This window comes from Heterocephalus glaber, unplaced genomic scaffold, assembly GCF_053883595.1.
Source record: "Heterocephalus glaber isolate CG9 unplaced genomic scaffold, H.glaber_assembly_v1.0 deba00000943, whole genome shotgun sequence".
NCBI classification, from domain to species: Eukaryota; Metazoa; Chordata; class Mammalia; order Rodentia; family Bathyergidae; genus Heterocephalus; species Heterocephalus glaber.
The window spans coordinates 2,236,929-2,262,595 of NW_028258175.1; the positions used below are offsets into that span (position 1 = coordinate 2,236,929).

General features: G+C 41.1%; 1 protein-coding gene across 5 annotated transcripts in view; it reads left to right on the forward strand.

Annotated features, from left to right (window-relative positions):
* Positions 1-25,667, forward strand: part of Xpo6 (exportin 6) — a 128,660-nt gene that overhangs the window by 31,776 nt on the left and 71,217 nt on the right. For 4 of the 5 annotated variants that reach the window (XM_021237372.2, XM_087209074.1, XM_004856012.3 and 1 more), the window contains exons 2-6: positions 4,852-4,942; positions 8,157-8,269; positions 9,341-9,538; positions 19,541-19,700; positions 22,687-22,764. In XM_021237372.2, coding sequence (XP_021093031.1) covers positions 4,852-4,942; positions 8,157-8,269; positions 9,341-9,538; positions 19,541-19,700; positions 22,687-22,764 — 640 coding nt within the window. Of the gene's footprint in view, positions 1-4,851; positions 4,943-8,130; positions 8,270-9,340; positions 9,539-19,540; positions 19,701-22,686; positions 22,765-25,667 lie in introns of those variants that run through there. The other variant, XM_087209075.1, reaches the window with a different exon arrangement.

The window sequence follows — 25,667 nt, forward strand, 5'->3', positions numbered from 1 at the left end:
TTAGACATTCTGGCAGATGTGTAACTCTTGTTCTTTTTTTTTTTTTTTTTTTGGTACCAGAGTTCAAACTCGGGACCTTGTGCTTATGAGGCAGGCAGTGGAACCACTGAGCTAAATCTCTGGGCCCCTGTAACTCTTGTTCTTAATTTGTATTTCCTTGATGACTAGTCAAGGTTGAGTGGTTACTTATAAGTCTTTCGAGTACTTTCTTTTATAAGTACCTGTTTGTCTGTCTAAAAAACAGTTTTTCTTTTCTTTGTTAAGTTACTGTATACTCTGATGTGAGTTCGGTCAGTTACCATATCACATATGTGTTTTCTTATTTTGTAGCTTTCTTTTATATTCTTTTGTTTCATCTGATGAACATCCACTTTATCAATCTTTTCCTTTATGTTTAATGCTTTATGTATTTTGAGGATAAGGAATTTTTTCGTACCTCAAGGTCATGGAGATACTATCCTGAAGGAACTTTGTTTTACTTATCATATTTTATCTGTATAATCCACTTGGCATTTTCATATGTTGTGTGTGTAAGTATCACCTGTTTTGTTTCTTTTTGAGACAGGGTCTCACTTTGTTTTTTGTTTTTTTGGGTACTGGGGAACGAACTCAGGACCTTGCGCTTGCAAGGCAGGCGCTGGAACCACTGAGCTAAATCCCCGGCCCCTCACTTTGTAAAGCCCAGGCTCATCTTGAACTTGATCCTTCTGCCTCAGCCTCCCAGAATCTGGGATTATGTGTGTGAGCCACCATGCCTGACTCCTCAGTTAGTGTCGAGCTTTCCTTGTTCTCCAAGACTCAGGTGCGCGTTCCAGGCAAATAATGGAGCCGTCAGATGCGGCTGAGCCCTGAGTGTCCTCCATGAGTTAGTGCAGTGCAGGAGGTGCTGTCTGAATGGCCTTGGGACTAAAGCTTTTCTCCCCTTAGCTTTCACGCTCTCTGTCCCTTTAATTATTTGAAAGTACAGTCTTCGGTTTCCTCACTTGCTGTTAGTTCCTTTACCCATCACAGTCTAGATCAGTGGTAGTGAGCCTGTGGCATGCTTGCTGCAGCAGGCTGTATCATTGAAGCTCTAACAGACTTGCCATCACTGGTCTAGAATCCAGCATCCCCATTTACTCAGAACAGCTGGGCAGGGCTCCAGTGATCTTCTTGCTATGAGAGAGAGTAGAAATTCCCAGCCATTTGTAGGTCTTTAAGATTCCCTTTTGTTCCTCTATTTCTGTTCTGATTTTATGATTTTGGCATACATGATTTATATAGTTTCATTTTAAATATAAGTGCCAGTAGATAGGATCGCTTCTGTTCTTTTTGCTTGCTTATTTATTTAGGTACCGGAGATCAAACTCAGGACCTTGAGCTTGTGAGGCAGGTGCAGTGCCACTGAGCTAAATTTCCCAAATTTTTTTTTTAAAGAATAGGAAAATTTATTGAGGAATAGGAATGGAGAATAAGAATAGCTCCTGAGGGCCAGAGATGTAGCTCAGTGGTTCTGCCACCTGCCTCGCCAAGTGCAAGGTCCCGAGTTTGATTCCCGGTACCTAAAAAAAAAAAAAAAGAATAGCTCCTGAGAGATAGAAGGGGTCCTGAATAGGTTGCCTGGTCTGTTTTTATTTGATATCTAAGACCAAGTAAAAATGAGAGCAGCCATAACTACTAGTTAGATAATTAGTTTTACATTGGATCACCTCATAGGATTCTCATAGTACTCTTTGAGGCAGGATAGTGTTGGAATTATAGAAGTGATTAACAGTGTAAATGGTATGTATTTTGTTCTAAGTTCTGGGGTGTCTTTTCCATGTAACCATCATTTGGTGAAAGCATCTGTGATTCTTATGTGTACTTTTGCTTTTCTTTCTTTTTTTTTTTTTTCCGAGGCAGGCGTCAGAACCACTGAGCTAAATCCCCAGCTCTTGAGCCTGTTTTTTTTTTCCTACCTTTACTCCAAAACTCGCTCGGCAGAAATTTTTTCCTGCCTTTTTAAAAAAAAATTTTACATTTATTTATTTATTTTTTTCTGCCTTTAATAAATGTAAAACTTTTGCACCATTTATGCTTGTTTCATTAAATTCTTTGTTCGGGACAGAAAGAGCTTAGAAATCACCTCAAAAAGGAGACTCCAGAGCCCAGTAATAGAGGAGCAAAAGGCAGATTAGGGCAAGGGCTTGAGTAAACTAAACTGAATAAACTGAAGGCCAAGACCTAGATAACTGAAATAAGCCCTGAGGGAAATTAGAATACAAGGAACAAAGGCCTAATTAGAGCACAGAGTGTTTTTTTTTCTTTCCAAGATCTATTTTAAAAAGACTTCACACAAGAAAAGTTGTGGACAGATGTGATTTAAAGATGTGTCTCTAGTGTCCAGGAATGGATTTTGGCTCCAGAAGAACTTTGGACTCATTTTATCTAAATAGCTGATTGTAGTTCAACAGATATATCTTGATTTATGTTATTTTTACTTCTTTGGTAGTGCCTTAATTACGTTTCTCAATGCTGAGACAAAATACCCAACACCCACAGATAAAGGAAGAAAGGTTTATTTGGGCTTATAGTTTGTAGAGGTTTCAGTCTGTAGTTAGCTTGCTTGAAGGCAGGTTAGCATGCCAGAGTGCCATCACAGAGGAGAAACAGTCCATGGCAAACAGGCAGGAGACAGCAAAGCAGCAAACAACAGCAGCCTGCCTCTCCCTTTTCTTTCTTCCAGGCTACTAGCCTTTTGGGTGGTGCCACCCACACCCAGGGTGGGCTTTCCCATTATTCACACCCAGAACTGTGTTAAACCAGTCAGTGAATTGACTTAGTGATTATGAACCCTTAACCGAAGCATTGTATAACTTAATCCCAGGATCACACACCCTAGATCCAGCCACCTCCCCAAACTTCCAGCTATGAGTGCATGAGGCTTTGGAGGGGACATTGGCAAAAACTGTAACAGGTAGTAAGTTCCTTTAACATGCGCTCCTTCCTTTGATTCTCATAAATCTTCCTAGAGCCTTTTGATTTTTAAACAGCAAATCCTTTTTTCCCCCAAAATGAAGTGGTACATCAAGCTTGATTTATAAAACAGGTCAAAACAGTCTTTGTTGATATAAATTCATTTTAGAAGTTTGGATTCATGGCATTGTCAGATAATCAGAACAAGACTGTTTTGATCAACATAAACCCTTTAAAAATTAAAAGTTTCAATCTATTTTAGTATCATTTTCCAGCTTATTTCTGGATTTGAAAAAAATTTATAGGCTTTTTTGTTGTTGATGTTGTTAATAGACAGGGTCTTTCATGGGGACCATGCTGGTCATGAACTCCTGGCCTTACTTTTTCACTGTCCTGAGTGGCTGGAACTACAAGCCTACCCCACTGTGCCTGACTTACAGATAGTGTTTAATAAAACAGAGTGGCTTGCATGGAAAGAATTTTAAAAATTAAATTGACACAAATTTGAAAGACTAATAGAGGGCCAATCTTTAACAAACAAATGTGAAATTTAGTCCTTCAAACTCAGAAGTGCTGTAACTGTTAGTCAGTAAGTCATTACTCAGCAGGTCAGTGCTGTTGTCATTGTATAGCCATCATACTAGGGCTGCAATATGAGGGGCACCTGTGCCTGGCACTGCTTAAACACGACTCGTGTAAGGCAGTGCACTTGCGCGTGCTAGTTGATATGGATGGCCTTGTGCAAGGCTGATTCAGCTTCTGTGATTGGTGCTTAAGTGCTGGTTTATCCATGGAGACGGCTATGGTTCCATAGTCTCCACATAAGTATATTACCAGTTGGTGACTTCTGATCTGTGGTAGTTTGTTTGACACACGCCTGTGATCCCAGCACTCTGGGAGACCTAGGCAGGAAGATCACAAGTTTGAGCCCAAGCGTGGGCAACTTTAGTGACTTAGCAAGACCATGTCTCCAAATTAAAAAGGGCTCGAGATGTAGCTCAGTGTGAAAGACCCTGGGTTCAATCCCTAGTTAACCTGTCTACCCTGCACCCTATCAGACAGACAGACACACACACACGCACGCTCTCTCTCACACTCACACAAGTGTGTAGTTAGCTCTCTGGGGGTAACGGAGAGGTTTTGGGGAAGGGAGGTGGGTAGGAAAAAGGAATTAAGAGAATTAAAAAATCAGGAATGCTATTGTTTTCTTGATTATGTCTGGGGTTGATCATGCCAGAGAGGATTCAGACATGGTCTGGAACACTCATCTTTTTGCAGACAGGTTGTGTGGCATTTTAACTCAAGCTCATTGCTACAGCTGTTATTCCCCTATTTTCCTGAGTGAAAAGGAAGTGGGTTGTTGGGGCTCCATATGGAAACAGGAGAGGATGAGCCTTGGGGCCCCAGCGCTCTCGTCTTGTCATGCTCAGGCTGAGCAGGCTGGTTCTCGGTGTGGATGATTTTGCTGCCCTACTCAGCCTGGCTCTCAGCTGTACCTTAATCTCTATTAGCTGCTCTTTCAAGGCCAAGAGCTGACTGTAGGGTCATTCCTAGTGTGCCCCCAGAAACTCCGGGAGCCTGTGCCACGGAATGCTCAGACACGCGGCAGTCTGTAAGGCTCCGAGAATCTCTTCCCCCCTACCACTTCAGGCACTTTCATGTCTTTCCAGAATTGAATTTTAAATTATAAATAATTGAAAACTGTGCAATAGCATGAACTCTTGAAGATACTAAAACTCTGGATTTTGAGTCAGCTAGGAAATTCCCTTTAGATTTTCTGGATTAGACCATGTATTTGAATTGAGCCAAGATATTTTGAGGAAGTAAATTGCTCTTGCTGTTGAATATGACCTTGAAGGAACAGAGGAACAATGAATTTAAGATGCATTTTATTGTTTTTTCACATTTCTTTATCAGGCATCTGAAGAAGCCTCCCTCAGGGCTTTGGAAAGTCTGATGACAGAATTTTTTCATGATTGTACGACCAATGAAAGAAAGCGTGAGATAGGTAAGTGAAATGTTGAGAGTAAAGAATCAGTTATGACATATCGGGAGGAAGGAGTTGGTAGCCGTGGCTCCTCAAGCCTGCATGCCTTCCCTTGGATTCTTGTTCCTTTTGCTCTGTTCCACTGATTGGTTGCTAGTGAGGCTTACAAATTTAGCTTCCTAATGGAATTTCTTTCCTTTGGTCAAGTGTAAGCCTTTCCCCCTTGTTTCTAATTTTTGCATCATTTTGAACTTGTGTAAGAGGCTATGACTGTTTAATATTACAAAACTAATGAAAATGTCAAAATGAACATGTTTCGGTGTGGGAAAATCTGATCTGAGTCCCCTAACTGATACTACTTTGGGGAGCTTTTAGCTTCTTTTTTTTTCCTTTTCTCCGCTGTTGTCTTTCCTGTTCCTCAAATTTTCATGAATAATGGCTTCAAGCAACAGAATTAGGTGGAACCACTTCTGGGGCCTACATTCTAGGTGCTAGGTTTTGATTTTTATATTCATTCATACAAGCAATATTAAGTAAAGCATACTATAAAATAGACAATAAATTCAGTTTCAGACCTCTGTCCTAGGGACGTATTTCACTGAGGTGCTGGAGCAGTCTGTCTCCCTTGAGTCTTCACCCCTGAACTTGAGAATGAAAGATGCTTTTTTCCATTTAAACATGCAGGCTTTTCCCTCGAGTATCTGACTACCTGTACTAATGTTATAAAGTTCTTTGCTTCTGCCTCCTTGGAGGGCCTTTCTGTGAGCTCTAGAGGCCCGTTTCTCTGTCTCCCTTAGCTTCTCTAATCATGCTGGCCAATTAAATCTCATGGTTGATTCCATGTGGCCCAAAGCTTAGTTGGGGTTCAGAATTTTCCAGGTGGTCAGGTGACCTTTGGCTGTAACCTATTTTTACCCCCACATCTTTTAAACATTCATATCTCCTGGTAGATGCTACTTCTTACCCCTTTTTAATTTTAAACTTAGTTGTTTTGGCCCCGTTCCCCACATGCCTTTGCTTTCTGAGGGAATGTACTGCATAGAACTAGGGCATTTTGCACAAGGACTCACTGACAGCAGCCAAGCCCAAGAGATGGCATCTGGGTTAGGAGACCTCTGTGCCGGCTTCTCCAGTTCTCTGATTATTCAGCTAGGGTGACCCTCTCCTTACTCTTGGAGTGACCCCCTTGTTAGTTTTATGTTACTCCAGTGTTGTATGTTTGTATACTTACAGTGAAAATATCAGCCATGACTTACGAAAGAAGGTGGAGGATCTTTACATCAGTCTACTACATTTCCGTAGTCTAATTTCTTCGAAGTCTTTTTTTTTTTTAAAGCTTATAATTGAAATGTTTTTGGCTTTTCTCTCTTTTTTTTTTTTTTGGTACCGGGGATTGAACTCGGGTCCTTGTGCTTGCGCAGCAGGCGGCAAAACCACTGAGCTAAATCCCCAGCCCGGCTTTTCTCTTAATTTTTGATTTGCAAATCAAATGTTGCTCACCTTGTGAATTCATGAAATAAAAGTAGAACCTTCTGTAACACGTCTGTATTTGAATATGATTTTAAAATAGATTTAAATAACCAGCTGCTGTAAATGTCTAATTTAAATTCCAGTTAGGGGAATCTGGAGGTTTGGTTCGATACAATGGCGTGTCTTCTTTCAGTTCTCTTTGTACCTAGGCTTTGTGACTTTGAGTATGTGGGCTAGAACCACTCTTGCTTCTTTTCTTTGTCTTAGGAGAAACTACAGGCTTTTTCTAGGGAGATGGGAAAAGAGAGGCTTTCTCTTTACAGGGCTCTGGTCACACTCCAGCAGAAGCAAGGGACGAGTGCTGTAGAGAATGACACAGCTGTCAGTGGAGAGAGACCTCAAGAGACCCTCTGGTCATTTTAACTGAGGAAATGGAAGCTCAGGAGGAAGAAGGGCTTGCTTGGGGTCATGCTCAGAGAATTAGTGGCAGAGCCTAGAATAGAGCCCAGAGAGCTTCTTCCAGCCATAGCATTCTTTCTGGTTTGACTTCACCTCTGGGATTCACAGAGACTTCTGCTTAATTGTCTGGACAGGCCATCAGCTTCCTTTCACAGAACTTTTAATGAGAGTGTCTGGTTATGTTTAGCCTACATTGTAGAGAACTAGCAGAGCAGTGATTAGAATGAGCTGCTATGTAGTTTGCTTTTCCATGGCCTTCTGAGAGTCTCCAGAGTTGTTGGCCTTTGTATTTTCACCTTTGGATTATGTTTTATGACTGGTGCTACAGGTCAAGGTGACTAAGGGGCAGCATGTCCGGAAGGATGGGAATAGGTTCTATGGGTTCTGGCTGACGCTGGCAACTGCCTAAAAAGGGAAACCATTTCTAACTGACTTGATGTGTGGGCAGGACTGCTCCTGGCTACTCTCATGATATATATAATTTAAAAATAAAACTGACCTAAATGAAGAGTTAGCCAATTTGAATTTTCTTGCATTTTTTTCCTGTTCTATATTTGTAAGGTCAGTCTTTTTTTTTTTTCTGTGCTGGGAATTGAACCCAGAGCCTTGCACATGCTACCTAGTGCTCTGTAACTTAAGACTGAGGTATGTCCCCTGCCCGTGAGGTTAGCCTTAATGTTTTGCTTTTCAGCTTCTCTAGCCATCCTTTTGTATGAATGTGTGGACAATGTAGATTTCACTGAAGATTGAGGAGCAGTGAGGAGAGATACAGCTCAAATCCAAGGACACAAATTAGTTGCCATTTTTAACAAGGTGCAGTGAAGCTGGGTTTAGTGGTACACTCCTACAATCCCACCACTCTGGGAACCCGAGGCAGGAGGATTGCAAGTTTGAGCCCAGCCTGGGCAACTGTGAAACCCTGTCTCAAAAAATGGACTGGGAGTGTAGTTCAGTGTAAAAGCCCTGGGTTCAGTCCTCAATATGGAACCAAAAAAGAAAGAGTGTGGAGTGATACTCTTACGAACTTCCATGTACACATTAAGTTAAATAAACCAGTACTTTACAGTTTCTCACCCAAGAAAACATCCAAGACAATATCACTTTTAGATGTCTGAGAACACTGTCTGATGTTATCTCAGTAAGAAAAATACTGTATGATTTGTTTTTTCTGTCTTGAAGAGTCAGCTGGGTTTTGATGCCATTTATATTACATGGTGAGGCATGTTTAGAAAAAATGGTAAAACAACTTAGAATTCTACTAATTTTATGTGTTTTTATAGCCTTCTTTTATTGCTAACTTTTCCAGAGGAGCTTCTTAATAACTTTGCCCAGCAAATAGGAGCCTGGAGATTCTGCCTGTATTTTCTCTCTAGCACCAGGAATGACTATGTCATGATGTACAGTTTAACGGTTTTTGAGGTAAGTTGTCAGATAATTTTATGATTTTCTGAAAGGTTTTTCTAGTCAGTTGTCACATCATTGGCACTAGACCACAAAGCAGTGATATCTTAGCGCTTAGGGACTTTGTCCCATACAATGTATCTATCTACATGTTGGTGTTCCAGGGCTCCTTTCTGTCCTTGACACCAGAAAGAGCAAATGGAAGGTTGACTTTATGGTTAAATATCTGAGTGTGTTTGATGACATATACGTTTTCCTTCTTTGTTACCATTTAAAAGAGAAAGATAGGGATGGGGTTTTAGCTCAGTGGCACTGTGCCAATCTCATAAGCGCAAGGTCCTGAGTTCAGTCCCTGTGCAAAACACCAAAAAAACAAAACCAAACCCAAAACCACAATTAAAAAAGAAAGATAACTAGCCGGGGATTTAGCTCAGTAGTTTCGCGGCCTGCGCAAGGACCCAAGTTTGATCCCTGGTACCAAAAAAAAAAAAAAGAGAAAGATAACTAAAGAAAAGCATTTTGGGAGAAGGGATGACACCTATAATACCATCATCCTCCAACCACAAAATTTTTCATTTACATATAATATAAATATATATAAATACATATAAATATATATAATATATATATACTGTCTTACACTCCTTGTGCTCTGTCTTCTGTGCACATTTAAAAAACATCTGATTAATATCATATTACTTGTGCCATTTTGTATTCTGTTCCCCCTCACCTTTATATTATATTCTCATAAGTGGTTGTACCATTATGCACCAAGGCATTCTCCTGCTTTTAAACATTAAGTTATTTCTGTCATTATTGTTTGGAGGCCATTAGAGACAGTGATGTGATACGAAGTTTTACACATACAGCTTTTCATGTCTGTTATTTAGCAGGTCTTCCTAGGAGTGGAATTTTTGTGTCATAGACTTTATTGTTTGTTACTTTTTTTTTTTTTGCCAGAAGCCTTGAACCACTAAGGTTTTTTTTTTTTTTTTTTTTTTGGTGAGGCAGTATAGCTAATCATAGGATGAAAACATGCTATTTTTGAATGTAGATCATTAATTTAAAAGATACATATTTGTTTTTCAGAATCTGATCAATAAAATGTGGCTTGGTGTACCATCTCAGGATAAGATGGAAATCCGTAGCTGTCTGCCCAAACTCCTTTTGGCTCACCATAAAACATTACCTTACTTTATCCGGAACAAACTCTGCAAAGTTATTGTTGATATTGGACGTCAAGATTGGCCCATGTTCTACCATGACTTTTTTACTAACATTTTACAGGTAAGGATATACCAGGGGAAACTTTATCTTATAAATAGCTTGTTTATAGAAGTGATTATTTCTTTATCTTGAGGAGTTGTAAGATCAGTGTTTTGGAACTGCAGTGATGAGATTATTGTAGGATGGATTATGCAGTCACTTAATTTTATATTCCTGAGATGTGTTGTACCTTTGTGCAATGGAGAAGCAACTACTTTATTAATTTCTTGTGAAATTCTGTTTAGTGAGTGTTAAGCCTTGTGTCTAGCTGTCCCCCCCCAAAGCCTCATGAGAATGAGGTGGGGCTATTTTGGAGGTGGCTGAATCTAGAGTGTGTGATTCATGGTGCAACACCATGCCTGAGAACACTAGGATTAAGGGTGTGAGTGCTGCCCACCCTAAGTAGTCTGAATGAGATAAAAGGGGCAGGGAGACAATGTTAAGGTCTCTAGTTGATTTTGCTGTGTTCTGAGGCCATGACCTGTCGCCATTCTGCCTTGGAGCAGCCAGACTATGGACTGAAACCTCTACAAACTGAGCTAAATAGACCTTTCTCTTTTAACTTCAGATGTTGGATATTTTGTCTTAGCTGTGAGAGAAATGTGACTAACACAGCAAGTATTTGAAAGCCTGTTAGGTGCTGTACCAGACGTTGGGTTACAGGGATGAATATAGTAGTTTCAGAGTTTGGTGGGAAAATAGCTGTGTAGACACTAATTAGCCATCAGAGTATGATTCTTACTACAGTGAAGTATATGTAGAGTGCAATGGTGGCAGAGCATATAGGCTCAGTATTCCTGGGATGGTTTGAGATGCTGGAGTAGAAGAAGAGGCTACCTTGACAAGAAGGTAGGTTTGATGTTTTTGGGAGCTAAAAGTTTTGAAAGGTGAGAAAACATGGCCATGTTTTGAAGTTTGGATTAGGAGGAGCAAAGCAAGAGGGAAGGACCCCAGTAAGGTGGGTATTGGAGAAGTCTGGGCAGGATGAGGAGGATCTGAGCCAAGCAGAGGCCTTACCTGGTAGATGGAGGCAGGGCCTTTAGGGGGCTCTGGTCAGTGACTGGATGGTGAGGGTGTGGGAAAGGAGCAATCTAGACTGACTTCCAGGTTTCTGGCTCAGATAGATTTTCCAGGTCAGGTATTAAGGAAGGGGTAATAGTTTTGCACAGAAGATGGTGAATTCAGTCTGGTAAAAATTACGTTTAGTAAGATTTATGTGTTCCTTTTGTGTGATACCTGAATCCGGGGTCAGGAGAGGAGAGAGGTCTGGTTACAGGTTGTCTTAGTTACTTTGTCTTTGCTGGGACAAAATACTCAACACCCAAAGTGAAAGAAGGAAAGGTTTATTTTAGCTCACAGTTTGCAGAGGTTTCAGTCCATATTTGGCTGGCTCCAAGGCAGGGCGGCATGGCAGAGGAGAAACGGTCTATCATAGGGCAGGTGAGAGGCATCAAACAGCAAGCCTCCCTTTCCCTTTCTTTTTATTCAGGCCACACGCCCATTGGTTGCTGCCACCCACCCCTAGGGTGAGGCTTCCCTTTATCCACACCCAGAACTGTGCCAAGCCAATCAGTGGACTAATTTAGTTATCACACATCCTTAGTCCATATTTACACACCCTAGATTCAGCCTCCTCCAAAAACCTCCACCTATGATGGCACTTATGAGGCTTTGTGGGAACATTAGATACAAGCTGTAACACAGGTCAAGATGTGGAAGTCATCAGGAAATAGATGGGATCTAAAAGCTTAAGAAGGGGCGGGGGATTTAGCTCAGTGGTTCTGGTGCCTGCCACGAAGCACCAAGTCCCAAGTTCGATCCCCAGTACCAAAAAAAAGAACAACAAAAAATAAAAGCTAAAGACGATACCTTTGCTCATTTGAGTCCTGTGATGAAGGCGGGAACATTTTCATGTTATTGAGTATTCAGGAAATGGATATTGTGTACAGCTCATAGATATAAAATTCTTTGAAAATTAGCTAGTCTCAGTGACTGTAGGGTAGGGTTTTCTAAGATAGTATTATTTTCTAATATTTTGCTTGCTCTCCTTCCAAACCATTTGAATGGTGCAGCAGTTTAGAAACATTCAGCATCCATGTTGCTTTTCACAGACTGCCAAAGGGACACAAAAGTTCTGCATTCAGTTTTATTTTGTTTTATAATTCATTTATCTAGATACTGCAAAGGATATTGATGCGTTATTCCATAAACTTCATTGAACAACTGCCATGTGCTAACCCAGCAGGTGGCAAGGATACAGTAATGATCAGTGTAGTACTTCCTTACCCTTGGGATACATCTGACTTCTAGTTGATGCCTGAAGCCCTGATAGCACTGAACTTTAGATATACTATGTTTATTCCAAATGGACAAACTTATGATAACATTTAATTTACAAATCAGGCACAGTAAGAAATTAACAACTAATATTAAAATAGAACATTATAACAATATGCTATAATAAAAGTTATGAAAAGGTGGTCTCTCTCTAAGTAATTTTATTGTACTTCCACTTTTTCCCTTAAAGGATGCACTTAGGGCTTCTACTTGGCCTATCTGAATGATTATTCTTATGCTTTGGGACTGTTAGTAAAACAGTGTTATTTGAACATGCAGTAAGTACGGTGACCATTGATCTGATCTCTCACTAGCTGGCTCCTGTGTGCCTTTTGGGCAGGTGGGATGCACTGCCTGGATATCCTGGACAAGGGCATGACAGGCAGACCGGAGCAGGATGGCACCGGCTTTCATCACATGACTCAGAATGGCATGCAGTTTAAGACTTAGGAGTTATTTATGTCTGGACTTTTCTGTTTAATATTTTCAGACCATGGTTGACTATGGGTAACTGAAACCTCAGAAAATGAAGATGTGGGCAAGAGGGGACTGTTGGGTAAAGTATCTGCCTTTCTGGAGTCCAGAATTTTGATGTGGGGCATCAGCAAACAATAAACAAATAAATACTTTGAGGTGGTTTATTGTGAAGCAAATCCCAGGGTAAGGGGAAAGAGTCGGTTGGGGATGTTATTTAGATGGCATGCTCATGGACTGCTTTGAGGGCACAGGCATTTGAGCAGAGACCCTGAGTGGAAGTGATGGAGCCGTGGCTATGTAGGGGAACAGTGTTTGGGGCAGAGTGGAAAGCAAGTGCAGAGAAGTGGAGAACTGGCAGTGAGGCCAGAGAGCTTGGAGGTTGGGACAAGAGCCCTCTCTGGTTGGTACACTTTGCTTCAGCTTCATAGCTTTCTGAAAGAGACCCTGGGACATCCACTGGAGAAGGAAACCCAAGAAGGTTGGGAGTCTAAGTGAACTCATCCTGAGTTGTTTCATGCCTGTTCTGTGAGAAGTGAGGAATTGGAGGTGGAGAGCCACAGTCCTGATGGTGGGTCGTATTTCCACCCTGGTGGGATCACTTGTGTTGAGGAAGCAAGGAACATTTTCTGTTTGTTCTTGAAGCCTGATTATTTATAACTAATTAGAATTGGGAAGAACATTTTTTAGGTGAAACACCTAGTAGTGGAAGTTTAAAAGGCTAGTTGTCTTCTATTCTTTACCACTTCCTCCTGAGCACTCACTGAAAAATGATTCCTTTACCCTGGTAGCCTTCATGACTTAGAAACTCCATGCTATGGCAAGAGCACTGGGCTGGGAGGCAGCAGGGTTGGCTCCTTCTTATTCATTGTTGTGTAAAATCATCCCTGGTGCTAGCAACTCCTGACTCTCACTGAGCCCTTTCCTTCTCTGAGTAGTAGGAGGATTGAACTAAGTAGTCTCAACATGTTTTCCAGTTGTATTACTTTCCACTCTTTATTTACCAAGATCAAGAATGAGCATTGCTCAACCACTGACATTTCTGATAATGATTTATAAAGTAAACCTTTTGTTTAGGCATTGGTAAACAAGACCAAACAGGTACTGGAATAAATTTTACTATCACACGGTCCTTTGAATAAACCATCTAAATTATTATTACTTTTTCTCAATTCTGTCTTGGTCTATGTACAGTCTAGGGTGCATAGTATTTTCTGGTTTTTTTTTCTTGGTACCGGGAATCGAACTTGGGTCCTTGCACTTGCGCAGCAGGTGGTGAAACCACTAAGCTAAATCCCCGGCCCAGTTTTTGTTTTTAATTCTGCAACAGTTGGCTGGGAATCTGTCTGTGCAATTTATGTTAAAACTGGCAACTGCCCTACCACTCAGAGAGAGTTGATGAGGGCTCTAGAATCAGCTGCAGCTCTATGGGTTGATTCTGCCCTTCGAGGCTACCTGAGAAGGAAGTGGAAACTGACATGAAGTCGTTCCCCCCCCCCCCCCCACTAGCACACACAACACCCTTTAGGGTCTTTTCTGCAGCTTCCTGGAATTTACTGAGCCAAACCTTTGGTGGAATTGTGCTGGGGGGCAGATAATTAAAGAGTTAGCAGAATGGGAAAGAATTGCTGTATAAGAAAAGCTGTGAGCCAGGCATGGTGGTGGTGCACGCCTGTGCCGGTAATCCCAGTACTCAGAGGCTGAGGCAGGAGGGTTGCTGCAAGTTGAAGGCCAGTCTGGGTTACATAGTGAATTCAAGGCCAGCCTGAACTGCATCGAAAGACCCCCATCTCAGAAAAACAGTGAAGACAACAACAAAACAACAACAAAACAAAAGCTGTTGAATCTTTAAAAATTTTTGCTTTTCCTCTTTTGTTTTTATTCTTTGTTTTTTGTTTTTTCATTTTTTGTGTTTAATTTTTTATCCATTTATTGAGCCTTTTTAAAAAGTTCACTAGAAACTTGAATTTGAACCTAAGGTACTTATTATTTTTAAAAATAAATTGCAGGGCTGGGGATTTAGCTCAGTGGTCCCAGCGCCTGCCTTGCAAGCGCAAAGTCCTGAGTTCGATCGCCCCCCCTCCAAAAAAAAAATGCAAACGCCAAAAATAAATTGCAGAGATTTTGTTTTGAGCTTAAATTGTATATGTAAAGATGGTAAAGGGAAACACCATTTTTTGGTACCGGGGGTCAAACTCGTGACCTTGCGCTTGCACAGCAGGCAGCGAAACCACTGAGCTAAAACCCTGGCCTGGAAACACCATTTTAATAAAGATTTCTGGATATAAAGCTATTTAGAATAAAAATTACATATTTTCTTAAGTTCTTCCAAATAAAAAATGACTCTCTAATATTCCTGAGGCCCTGGGTTCCATAGTTAGCACTGCAAAATTAAACAAAGCACAGCAAGAAGTTAGGAAGAATGACTTTGTTTTCTCCATCCCCTTCAGTGGTGGGAGAAGGGAAGGTCTTTAAGATACATCTTCCATATTGTAGGAATTTTCCTCTCCTGGGAAGCACAGAAACGTTTCATCTCCATAAGAAAGTGTAGTGCTGAATGGAGTGTTTGGCAATATGAGTCATTCCCAGCTGAGTGAGAATGAGTTCTTGGGGAGAAAATAGGGACAAAAGAAGTAGAGAAGAAAGGAAGAAATGCAAGGTGGCTGTAATGGGAAGCTTTTAGAGTACAAATGGATAACCCAAAGGCCTCCCTCCAAATGAAATGCTTTATTATGGAACAAAAATTGAATAGAACTGGTAGTTCTGTTCCTCTGCTAATACACTGAATTTAATGTTAGAAAGAATTCAGTTGTGTAGAAAATGAAGAGAAAAATTGAGAAGGATGTTAAATTTTAGCATTCAAGAGACTTGACCTTTACAGAGGACACACTTAATATACTGTTTATACTGCTGGCCTCACCTGATGCTGTGTTTGTTTTTGTTTTGTTTTTGTTTGCTTTTTGTTTTGGAGACAGGATCTCACTGTGTAGTTCAGGCTGCCCTTGAACTCACTAAGTAGCCCAGGCTGTCCTCAAACTTGCTATGATCCTCCTGCCTCAGCCTCCTGAGTGCTAGGATTATAGGTGTGTGCCACCTCACCCAGCCACATCTTGCTGAGTTTGAGGGCAGTTAAATTGTCCTTAAAGTCTCATTACTGATGTCTTCCTCTTTGGGGATCAGCTTTTCTTTGGTCTGTGCTGGGAAAGGAAAGTGTCATATTTCTCGATGTGAAGAATCTCTGCTTTGTATGGTACAGTTCCCAAGTGTCCTTTTACTTCCTGGAGTTTAAATTTTGTAGCTTAAGTAAAGCAGTTGTATCATGGAATGAACTACATTTAAAGTTAATTATGATTAAAGAAAAAAATTGATGCTCCTTAAATTGTTTGCTTTTAATAAATTGTAGCATATAACTCAACAGAGAACTTTAGTGGCACCTCACTTACTTTGATTGTTTCTGGAAACTAAAAATTAAGCACAGTAGTAATGTTTTGAATTTTGGAAAAATGATTAGGAAGATAAAGGTAGTATTAGTCTGTTGAAGGTGTGCCTTTTAACATTTTTTTTTTATTTATTGAGTTTATTGGTACATTTTAGGTATATGTTATAATCACATTTATCATTGGTAATTTGTACCTGTACATGATATATCTTTTTCTTTCGTACATGATGTATCTTGGTTATTTTTTTCCCGTTCCCCTGCCCTCCGTGCAACCCCTCCACCCCTCCTTATATAATTGAAAAAAAAGAAGGAAAAATAGAATCTTTAAAAAAATCAACAGGAAAAATGTAATATCTGGTTATTTTAGTGGCTTAGCCATTTAAAAATACTATCAGTGTCTAAAATATAGCTTAAAGTCTTTGGAAGTGGAAGTGGTACTATCTGAATAATTCACTTTACTGAACTTTCCTGTCTGGCTACTTCAGTGAAGGCTCCCGGAGCACAGCCAGGGGAATACACATATGAGTAACCAAAGGTCTTGGCCCTAAAGAAGCCTCTAATTTTGTGGGGGTAACAAATGTAAGTAAGCTAATATAATATTAAGGAAAAGAGTGGCTGTGGAAATAAAGAGGGTCAGTTATGAGTTAACTAAATCAGCCAATATTTTTCTGGAACTTTTATACTTTGTATCATATTATTAAATAAAATTCAAGGTAACACTCTTCTTTCTTTGTATTGACATGCTATATAATGTCAAAACCATATTTTGTTTACTCAAGAATATAGGTGTCATATTGCAAAAACACGTCTCAATTCTCAAGTAGCATTGCTGAACATATAAGAAATACAGATGTCTGTCAAATTTATAAATGAATTTTAAGCTAGAAATAAGTATTTAACTAAGATCTTGCTAAAATATTTATGTGTTTTTAATGTCATTACAAAAATCAAATATCAGTGACTGAACATGTTGAAATACTCTGAAAATGCCCATGCATGCTGCATTTGGAAGTGGGCCGTGTCCCTGTTAAAGTAACCCTAACCCTCAGTGACCAGGGACACAGATGCAGTGGCACAGGCGTCCAGATGCAGTCACTCTGTCCCAGTACTTTTATAGAGCTGACCTTCAGAGGCTTATAAATTACACAGATGGTGCTAAACATTTATTCTTATTTTATTCTAACACAGATCATGCATACAGTGGGCACAAGCTCTCCTCTAGTATCCCAGGCCAGAGTGTTGAAATAACTTTTATAAAAAACACAAATTCTAGAAATGCCATTCATGATGCAGGACAATTACTGCACTCTCCAAGGAAGTACAGTGCAAATCCATCAGCTTTCGTGGCTACTCTGATGATGCTCCTCAACTCATAGAGGAGCAAATGGTTGTCTCCTCCTGTATCCAACCGTTCTGCATAGGTGTTTAGCTCATATACAACTCCTTGCATATTTGTATCTTGGTACCTGCTGACTTAGGAGCTGAGTCATCTTCAAGTGTGTTGTTTTTCCTCTTCAGCCATTTCTCTGCAGTCTCTGCACTAACACTTTCAGATACAAACTCATCTAACACTTGGGGATGAAGAGAGAGGTACGCCTTCACCTTTTTGTCTGTTAAACTGGGGCCCAGGAAACGCTTGGTCAGCCTTAGGCTCTTACTGTTAGACATCTTCCATGTCGGAGCCGAAAAGCAGCGGCGAGGCAGCGGTGAGGGTGCAGCTGGCACCTTGGGGCCACAGGGCCGGGCGCAGGGCCAGGGCAGCCCCTGTCAGCACTGGGAAAGCCAGGGGAGCCCGCGCCGCCGCTGACTGGACAGAGGGGGAACCGGGGTGGCAGAGGCAGCGGGTCCTGGTGACAAAGGGAGTAGCAAGCCCTGGAGGAGAGTGAGAGGAAGAGCCGCCGCCGCCTGCCGCTGCGGGGACTCACATTTTTTCTTTCTTGTATAAACGTATGGTGCAGGCATAGTGCAGTTGGTAGAGTTTGTCACACAGGCAATTGCAAGGTCCTGACTGTAGTCACATGACAGGTATGTGTGCTGCTGCTCTCCATATTTAACCGTGAATTTAACCCAAAGCATGCAAAGCTTAAAAAAGTTTGGATCTGTGAAATTAGCTTTGGAACCTAATTGTTGAAAAGATAGAACAAATTGATTGACGCGTGTACAGTAAGTCCCCAACTTAGGAATGATGGAGTTTCAAACTTGCATAGATATGTATGAACCTCACATTACGAACACTCGTAGATATGAACAAATAGCAGAAGTAGCTCACATGTCTGCTCTGCTGCACATTGTCATACTTGTGCTCCTGTGTTCTTCCTGTACAGTGCGATAGTTACAGTAGTACAGTGCTTAGAGCCCAGGCTGTCTGGAAGCAGGAGGAAAAGCAGTGGTGATGTGGAGCGGACTGCTAGGAAGCACAAAACAATAGCCATGGAAAATCACTTCTCAGCCTTTTGGCTAAGATCAAGTATAATAACCATGGAAACAACTGAAAATAATTGAGAGATGAATTATTTAATCTCTATAGAATTGCACAATTAGCACAATTCTATAGAACTAGGATTAAGGTCGTGGAACATGTGAAGTTTTTTTTTTTTTGGTGCCAGGGATTGAACTCGGGTCCTTGCACTTGTGAGGCAGGCGGCGAAACCACTGAGCTAAATCCCCAGCCCCAGTATGTGAAGTTTTTTATGCTTTACATTCTATATTTGTATCAAAGGTGATAAGACTCACTTTGTTGGACTTGCTGAACAAATCCCACGTAGAAATGTTTTCCTGGAATGGAACTTGTTTGTAAGTTGGGGACTGTGTATTAACATGTTCATGACAGGGCCATAATTTGTATATCTCATGCCTGGTGGCTTAAGCCACCTGTGATACATGCATGAGTGGTCCATGGGGTGGCTTTTTATTAATTTTATGAGTAAAAAGACTGATAAAAGTGATTAGAAGCTGCTCAATGGGACAGTCATGCATGTACCACTCTGGTGGCTCAAACTGGTGGGAACGTGTTAAATATATATATCACCAGTACATACATACAATTATGTGTTTCTTAACAGCAGGGCACATTATGGAAAATGAGTTGTTGGGTGAACATTGTAGCACATATTGACACATCCCTGGGTTGTAGTGCCTACTACTACACACCTAGGCTGTGTGATGCAGCCTGTTGCTCCTTCACTGCGAACCTATACAGCATGTTACTGTACTGAGTACTGTAAGCAATTGTAACACAGTGCAAGTACTTTTGTGTCTTAACTATATCTGAACCCAGGAAAGTATAGTAAAGTTACAAGCTGGTAAGAATTTTCCATTTGCTTTATAATTTCATGAGACCATTGTAGTATATGTGTTTTGTCTTCAGCATAATCATTATAATGTAGTATGTGATTCTCTATTTTTGTCTGTATGTGTATATAAAGTTTGGCTACTAGGTAAAGTGAGCAAGACTGTTGGAAATCTGGACCTGGATAAAAATTGGCATATTAGGTATAAAAGAACGTTTTTCTCTAACTGTCTTTAAGTTCATGGTATTGAATTTAGTCCTTAAAATAAGATGAAAATATGTTTTGAATGATTAGTTAAGTAAAACTATGTAAATATACTTCAAGTATATAAATATACTTCATTTTTCTACAGTGATTTTTATGGCTTGTTCATGTAAGATTAAGCAAATACAAAGGTACTCAACAGGGTTAATGCTACTGAGTCCTCTTTGTACCTTATTAATTCACCCAGCACTCTCCTCAGAACTTGCTTTCTCCCGGCAGTTGATCCAGTCTCCTGCGACGACTCCCCTTGGGCTGATCATGTTGAAGACCACCTCAGAAGAGCTGGCTTGTCCCCGTGAGGACCTCAGTGTGGCTCGGAAGGAGGAGTTGCGGAAGCTGCTGCTGGATCAGGTGCAGACTGTGCTTGGGCTCCTGACAGGTAATTAGTTGGTGGCACCCAGAGGTGAAGGCCTGCCTTAGACTCCCAGGGCTCGGGCCTTTTGAGCTGTTCCTGAGACTAAGCATAAAACAAAGAGTTTAGTGCTGCCTTCTCATGCCCTGTAGCCCAGTGTCTTAACACACACTAGAACCTCGAAATAGATCTGTAACGTAATTTCCTTGTAGTTTCTCCTTAATTGGCCTTCACTATATTTGTGATTAATGAGGTATAGTCTAGGTCATGGGGATGTGACTGAAATACCAATGCTGTAGTTTAAGTTAGGTGGGTGGCAAGCATGTTATGTAGAATGATTTGAATTTAAGATCAGAAGTTGGAAGGGTGGGACGATGTGAAGATTTTCCATTCTGTGCAAGGAAGTGAGACAAGGTGTGGAATCACCTCCTGTGCCCTAGGTTGCAGTTATACGTAGCATTTTGTTCCATCTGTTGAATTAGAGCCTCGTGGCAGGGTGGGAAGGGCAAGCACACCACGTGTTGAGACAGGAAGGTGGAAAGAGTAGAGTGCCCGAGTCCCAGGGGCCGTGGGAGCCCCCTTGTTCAGGGTGTGTGTGCAGCAGCTCTGCACTGGGCCCTCCAGTGCCAGGAGCCTGGGTGTGCTACCGGACAGAGTGTGGTAGTGAAGAGAAGTGTTTTCACCTCCAGCTCCTCTACCCAGATTTCTTCCTGAATGTTGAGTAGCTCTTTTTTATGTCCACTTTGATGCTTGTTATGTGGCAGATCCTTGAAATTGGTTGAAATGATGATTGATTAAAAGTGAACTGTCTCCTCAACCTCCTTAAATCCTTGATGGGAGCTCAAACCTCAGAGCATTTATTTTTCACAGCACACTTACTGACACCCCACCTAGATGTTAATTTTATATTTAGGGACCATATTGTATGTCTCTCTGTCCTGTGCCTAGAATCATTTCAAATATTTAAAAAATTGAAATACAATTCACATAGCATAAAATTCAGCAAAGTATAGTAATTCAGTGTTTTTCCATATATTCACAAGATTGTACAGCCCCACTATGTAATTGTGAAACATTTTTATCATCTGAAAGGAACCCTGTACCCATTAGCATTCTCCTCTTCTCCCAGTCCCTGGGAACCACTGATTTACTTTTTGTCTATATGGATTTGTTTATTTTGGACTTTTCATAAAGTGGAATCATGTATGACCTTTTGTGTTGTTAACTTTCACTTAACGTTGTTTTCAAGATATATCCGTATGATAGTATTAAATCAGGTAAAATATCTTTATCAGTCTGTATGATTATTGTATGTGCCAGGATCTATAGGGGAACACCAGGAATAAAGCAGTTCTTGCCCTCTGGTAATATGCATCCTTGTCTGGGAGAGGCTTGTAAGCAGGCAGTTAAATTAGAGGTATGTTTTCATGTGCAGCCAGAAGTGAGCAGGCTGGAGGAGGTGACAACTGGATGGATTCTGAGGGATAGATAGGTAGCAGGTAGTTTGGTGGAAAGGTCAAGTTAGGATTTGGGATAGGAAAGCAGGTCAGAGGTGGAGAAACACATGTTGAAGGCCCTGTGGATGGTTTGGCACAATGAATCCTTGTGTGTGTGTGAATCCTGAAGGCTGGGATAGGTGAGCAGAGGCCAAGTGCCGAGATTTGTGATGTGATACTTTTACCCAGTGAGGAGCATGGGAGGCTTAATGGCAGGTTTATGGGGGAAGAAAAGCTGAGGTTGGTATGTCCAAGAGGAGTTGTCCAGGAAGCAGCTGGCTCTGCAGATGTGTGAGTGAATGTTACCTTGTTTTTAAGTCCCTGTGATATGACGTGGAGCTGGTATATATAATCAGGATGAATTTTGGAGAAGCTTCAGAATGTTTTGTTAAAGCCATGGCAGTAGGTGAATTATTTCAGCAGAGATGGTCAAAGGAGAGGAAAAGATGGTGACTAAACAAGAGGTCTATAGGGAACAGGAAAGGGGACGTTACCAGAACCCCTGCAGTGGACCCTGGTCTCTTGTGAGCTGTGGCAGCACAAGGCTAATTAGGAAACAGAGACTTAGAGAAAAGGCTGGGTCTTGGGCCTGATCAGTGATGCTCTAGGCAGCAAAGACAAAGGCACTCTGAGCGTGCCACTATTTATTAGGTTCATAGGGAGTATCAGATGACTCAGAGGGCAGAGGATGAGGATCTTAGGTCGTAGAGGAGCTTAAGTTGATTAGGACAGTGAGAGCTAAACTTCTTACTACAGTAGGTGGGATGAGTTAAGGTGATAAGGAATTTGTCCTTCCCCAGGTGAAACCTTTTTGTATTACTACTGGGTTCTCAAAGAACCAGGATGTCTTCAGCTGATGTAATCTTGCCCTTGAGCATCATAGCATCACGGGACCATTGAGGCCTCAGCCGTGACCAGAGGCAAAATGGAGTTTTGTTTAAGCATGCCATAGCTGGCCTGTAGGCAAGAATGCTAGGCCTCATACAGCCCTAATCATAATTTAATTGTGAAATGATTTTTTTCTGTAAAATTATGTAGAATGGCTCCTGACAGAGGTCTGGGGAAAGAGGTATAATTTAAATGATGGATGGTCAAGGGGTGGTGGTAATAGAGAAAGAGATGGAATTGTTTTTAAGGAAACCAGAGAAAGAAATGGCACCAGGGGCTCAGAGAAGAGTTTAGGCAGTGGCCTGAAGTGCCACCCAGTAGTCAAGGAGGATAAGGATTAAAGTGACCTTTGAGTGGACCTAGCAACCAGGTGACCTTGGGAAAGAGCAGTGTGTGGAAATAGTGGGAAGAAGCCACATCGCCAAGTTGAGGTGAGGCAGCGGCCATGGTGAGTGGGACAGTACTCTCCAGAATCCGTAGCTGAAAGTGGGGGGCATGGCCATGAGCTACAGGGAACATAGAGTTGGGAGGGTTGTTTAAATACTGATGTTTGATGAAAGGTTTCAGATCGGATTTTTATATGCTGTGCTTTATGTCCCTCTTAAAGTCAGTTTCTCCTTTCTTGGTAGGTATCTTGGAGACCGTCTGGGACAAACACAGTGTTACTGCTGCCACTCCACCACCGTCCCCGACCTCTGGAGAAAGTGGTATGGCCTGCCTGTCACTCAGTGCACTGTGTGGGTGGGGCGTGTCTCAGCAGAGCATAGCTTTTATAGCTTATGGGTACAGATCCTGATTCTTCCCTAATGTGTTTTGTTCTTTCTGACCATGTTCCCTAATTAGCTAGCTTTCTGCTTTTTCTTTCTTTTTTTGGCTAAGTATTTGTACTTTCTTTCTTTTTTTTTTTAAATATACTAGCTTGATCAACACATTTTGCTTCTTTTGTACGCATGATGAAGATGGCACCTTTGGTCAGTCTTCTGTCATCTGCCTCAGTCCCTGTCACCTTTTCTTTTTTCCTCAGGTTTCATGGTTGTGTTGCTCGTGCTTAGGTAGTTAGGGGCCCTCGGGCTTGACAGGTCTGCTTAGCTGAGCAGTGGGTAGCAGCAGCCGAAGGAGAGCACTTGGGAGTAGAGAGTGCTTTCTCCTCACTGGCCTGGGGCAGAAGTCATGTTGGCCAGGACGCAATGTCTCGTGCGCAGTAGTTAGCACTGAATTTACATCGGTTAAGAATAAATTGATAAAGCCTGGGTATAATCACAGTGGTTATTAAATACTCTACAGTTGCTAGTTATTGTCCACAGTTACATTAGTATCTGTTTCAGAAATCGACTGCTTTCAAAGGATAGATGAAAAGAGGAAATTGTGTTGCAGCAGGAACGTGTAGTTCCTTAATCCTCTGTTTACACTAAATGATCACAAATGCTTTTCAAGTAGAGTACATCATGTGAATTGGCACCTATTTTCTTCCTGTACTGTAAAGGTTGATGTGACTAATGAGAAATATTTCCACATCTTTCTTTTTTGCCCCAAGGAAATGGTCTGTTGAAATTGGATGTTTGTATGATCTGAGTTCAAGCTGTTTTATATAGCCTCTTGTTAATATGTGGAAATTGAATTTGTTGCAGTTACTATGGAATAAAAATATATCATGAAGTTTTGGGCACTGCTCAGAGTACACTATTCCTAATTTCATTTATCATACTTGGATTAAAAACTATTAGACATTTAACATAGAACTTAGATTAAAAACTATGAAGTTCTGGAATATATTTAAAGCTCACAGAAATTTGAACTATATTATTTTTATTTGGTGGCAAATCGTGTGTGTGTGCACGTGCAGATGTGTATGTGTTGCTGGGGAATGAGCCCAGGCCTCATTCATGCTAGGGTAATTGGTCTACCACAGAGTCCCACTCCCCACCATTCTTAAGGAGAGGTGGCTCAGTACATTTATATTTTTCAATCTTTGAGTGATTAAAGAAAAATTTGTAAGTGATGTAGAGATTTGATTTTATCATTGGACAAACACCTTGGAGACTCCCATAGTTTGTTTAGTCTTTAAATTTGTCATTTCACTTAAGTATGATTTGCAAAGATTAGTTCTTTTGAATTGGGTTTGTCTGTAGATAGTAGCATACTACTAGCTTAGCATTTAGTTAAAGTCAGCTGCCGCAGCTTACTGCAGTAAAATTTGTTTTTCTGAGATCATTTTTTAGTTCTCAAAGATAATGTGTTTTATTTGGTGTTGTTCAAGTATGTTCTTGAGGCCAGGTTGGGGAATATACCATATAAATGAAAAATATATTCTTTTATATGTTGCCTAGGTTTTGTTTATAAAGTTAGGTGAAATGATCTTGACATTTCTGTATAACAAAACCTGGACATGTAGAGCCTACTTTTTGAGAATTGCCTTTTAAACACTTTAAAATGTTTTGAAGACTTGACTTTCAGTATTTGAGAAAATGCTAATCAGAGTTGTAGGGGTGGGAGCCTAGGGAGTTAAGTAAGCTTTGAAGCTGATGTACTTCCCCTTCAACAACCGCAGGAACAATTGTGTGTGCATTTGTTAGATTTTTTTTTCTCTTTATGATAATTGTAAGTAAAGTCATTGGATCTTGGTCCATTGTTTGGACAGTGTTGATGATTTAATCAGTGTTTATTTTGCTGCTTTCTTTGTGCACTTAAAACACCACATTAAGTAAAATTTCAGAGAACTGTTTAGCTTTCTTGACCCTGTAGGCTGAGTTTTGTAGAAGTTCATTCTAAGAAACTGGAGAACCCAGTGAATAAACCAAACGAATTCCTTTGCATATCCCATCAGCAGTCCCTACTGGGTGCTCCCTACCCTGCCTGAATTCCTAGGGAGCTCCCTTTCAGACTTAGGAGTTTCTTTAGGCTTTTGGTCTGTTTTCCCATACACTTCCCTTTAATATAGTTTTAAGTCTGGTTACTTTCAAAGAAGAGAGTCCAGGGACTTGTAGTCCCTGCAGCAACAACAACTGTAACCCTCTGGAGATAGAAAAAGGTTTAAAAGAGTATGTTTTTTTCTAGCAATAGTTCCTCTAAACTTCTGCCTAATCTCCTAAACCTACCACAATAACCATCCCTCAGTGAACTAGATGGGACTTTGGTGAAGCAGCTGATGCTTTTATCTCTTGTTTACAAACAAGGACACAGGGGCTTATGGAGGGTAGCTGATCAGAGATCACGTAGCTCATGAGTGGTGGAGCGGGGCCGTGGACCCATTGTCCTGGGCCTGGTCATGGGGTGTGTGTCCTCATTTTGACCTCCCTTTTTTTTCACTGGACTGAGGATGAACCCAGGGCCTTGCATGTGTTAGCCAAGTGCTTTGCCGCTGAGCCTCACCTCCAACCCCTAACTTTGCCTTCTTGGTCACTGTCACCACTTCTGGCCTCATCCTCCAGCCCCTGGTTTTGAGTCCTGGTCTGCCTGCTTACTGTGTGACTGTGAACCAGGTCCTTTTAATTCTCTGACCGTTTATGTCTTTAGCTGTAAAAAGAGAATAACTGCTTCTGAGGTAGAAGTAGGGAAAGAAGCAGCAGACAGAGCTCTCCGGCCGAGGCACCTGTGCCTTTCTGCTATACTG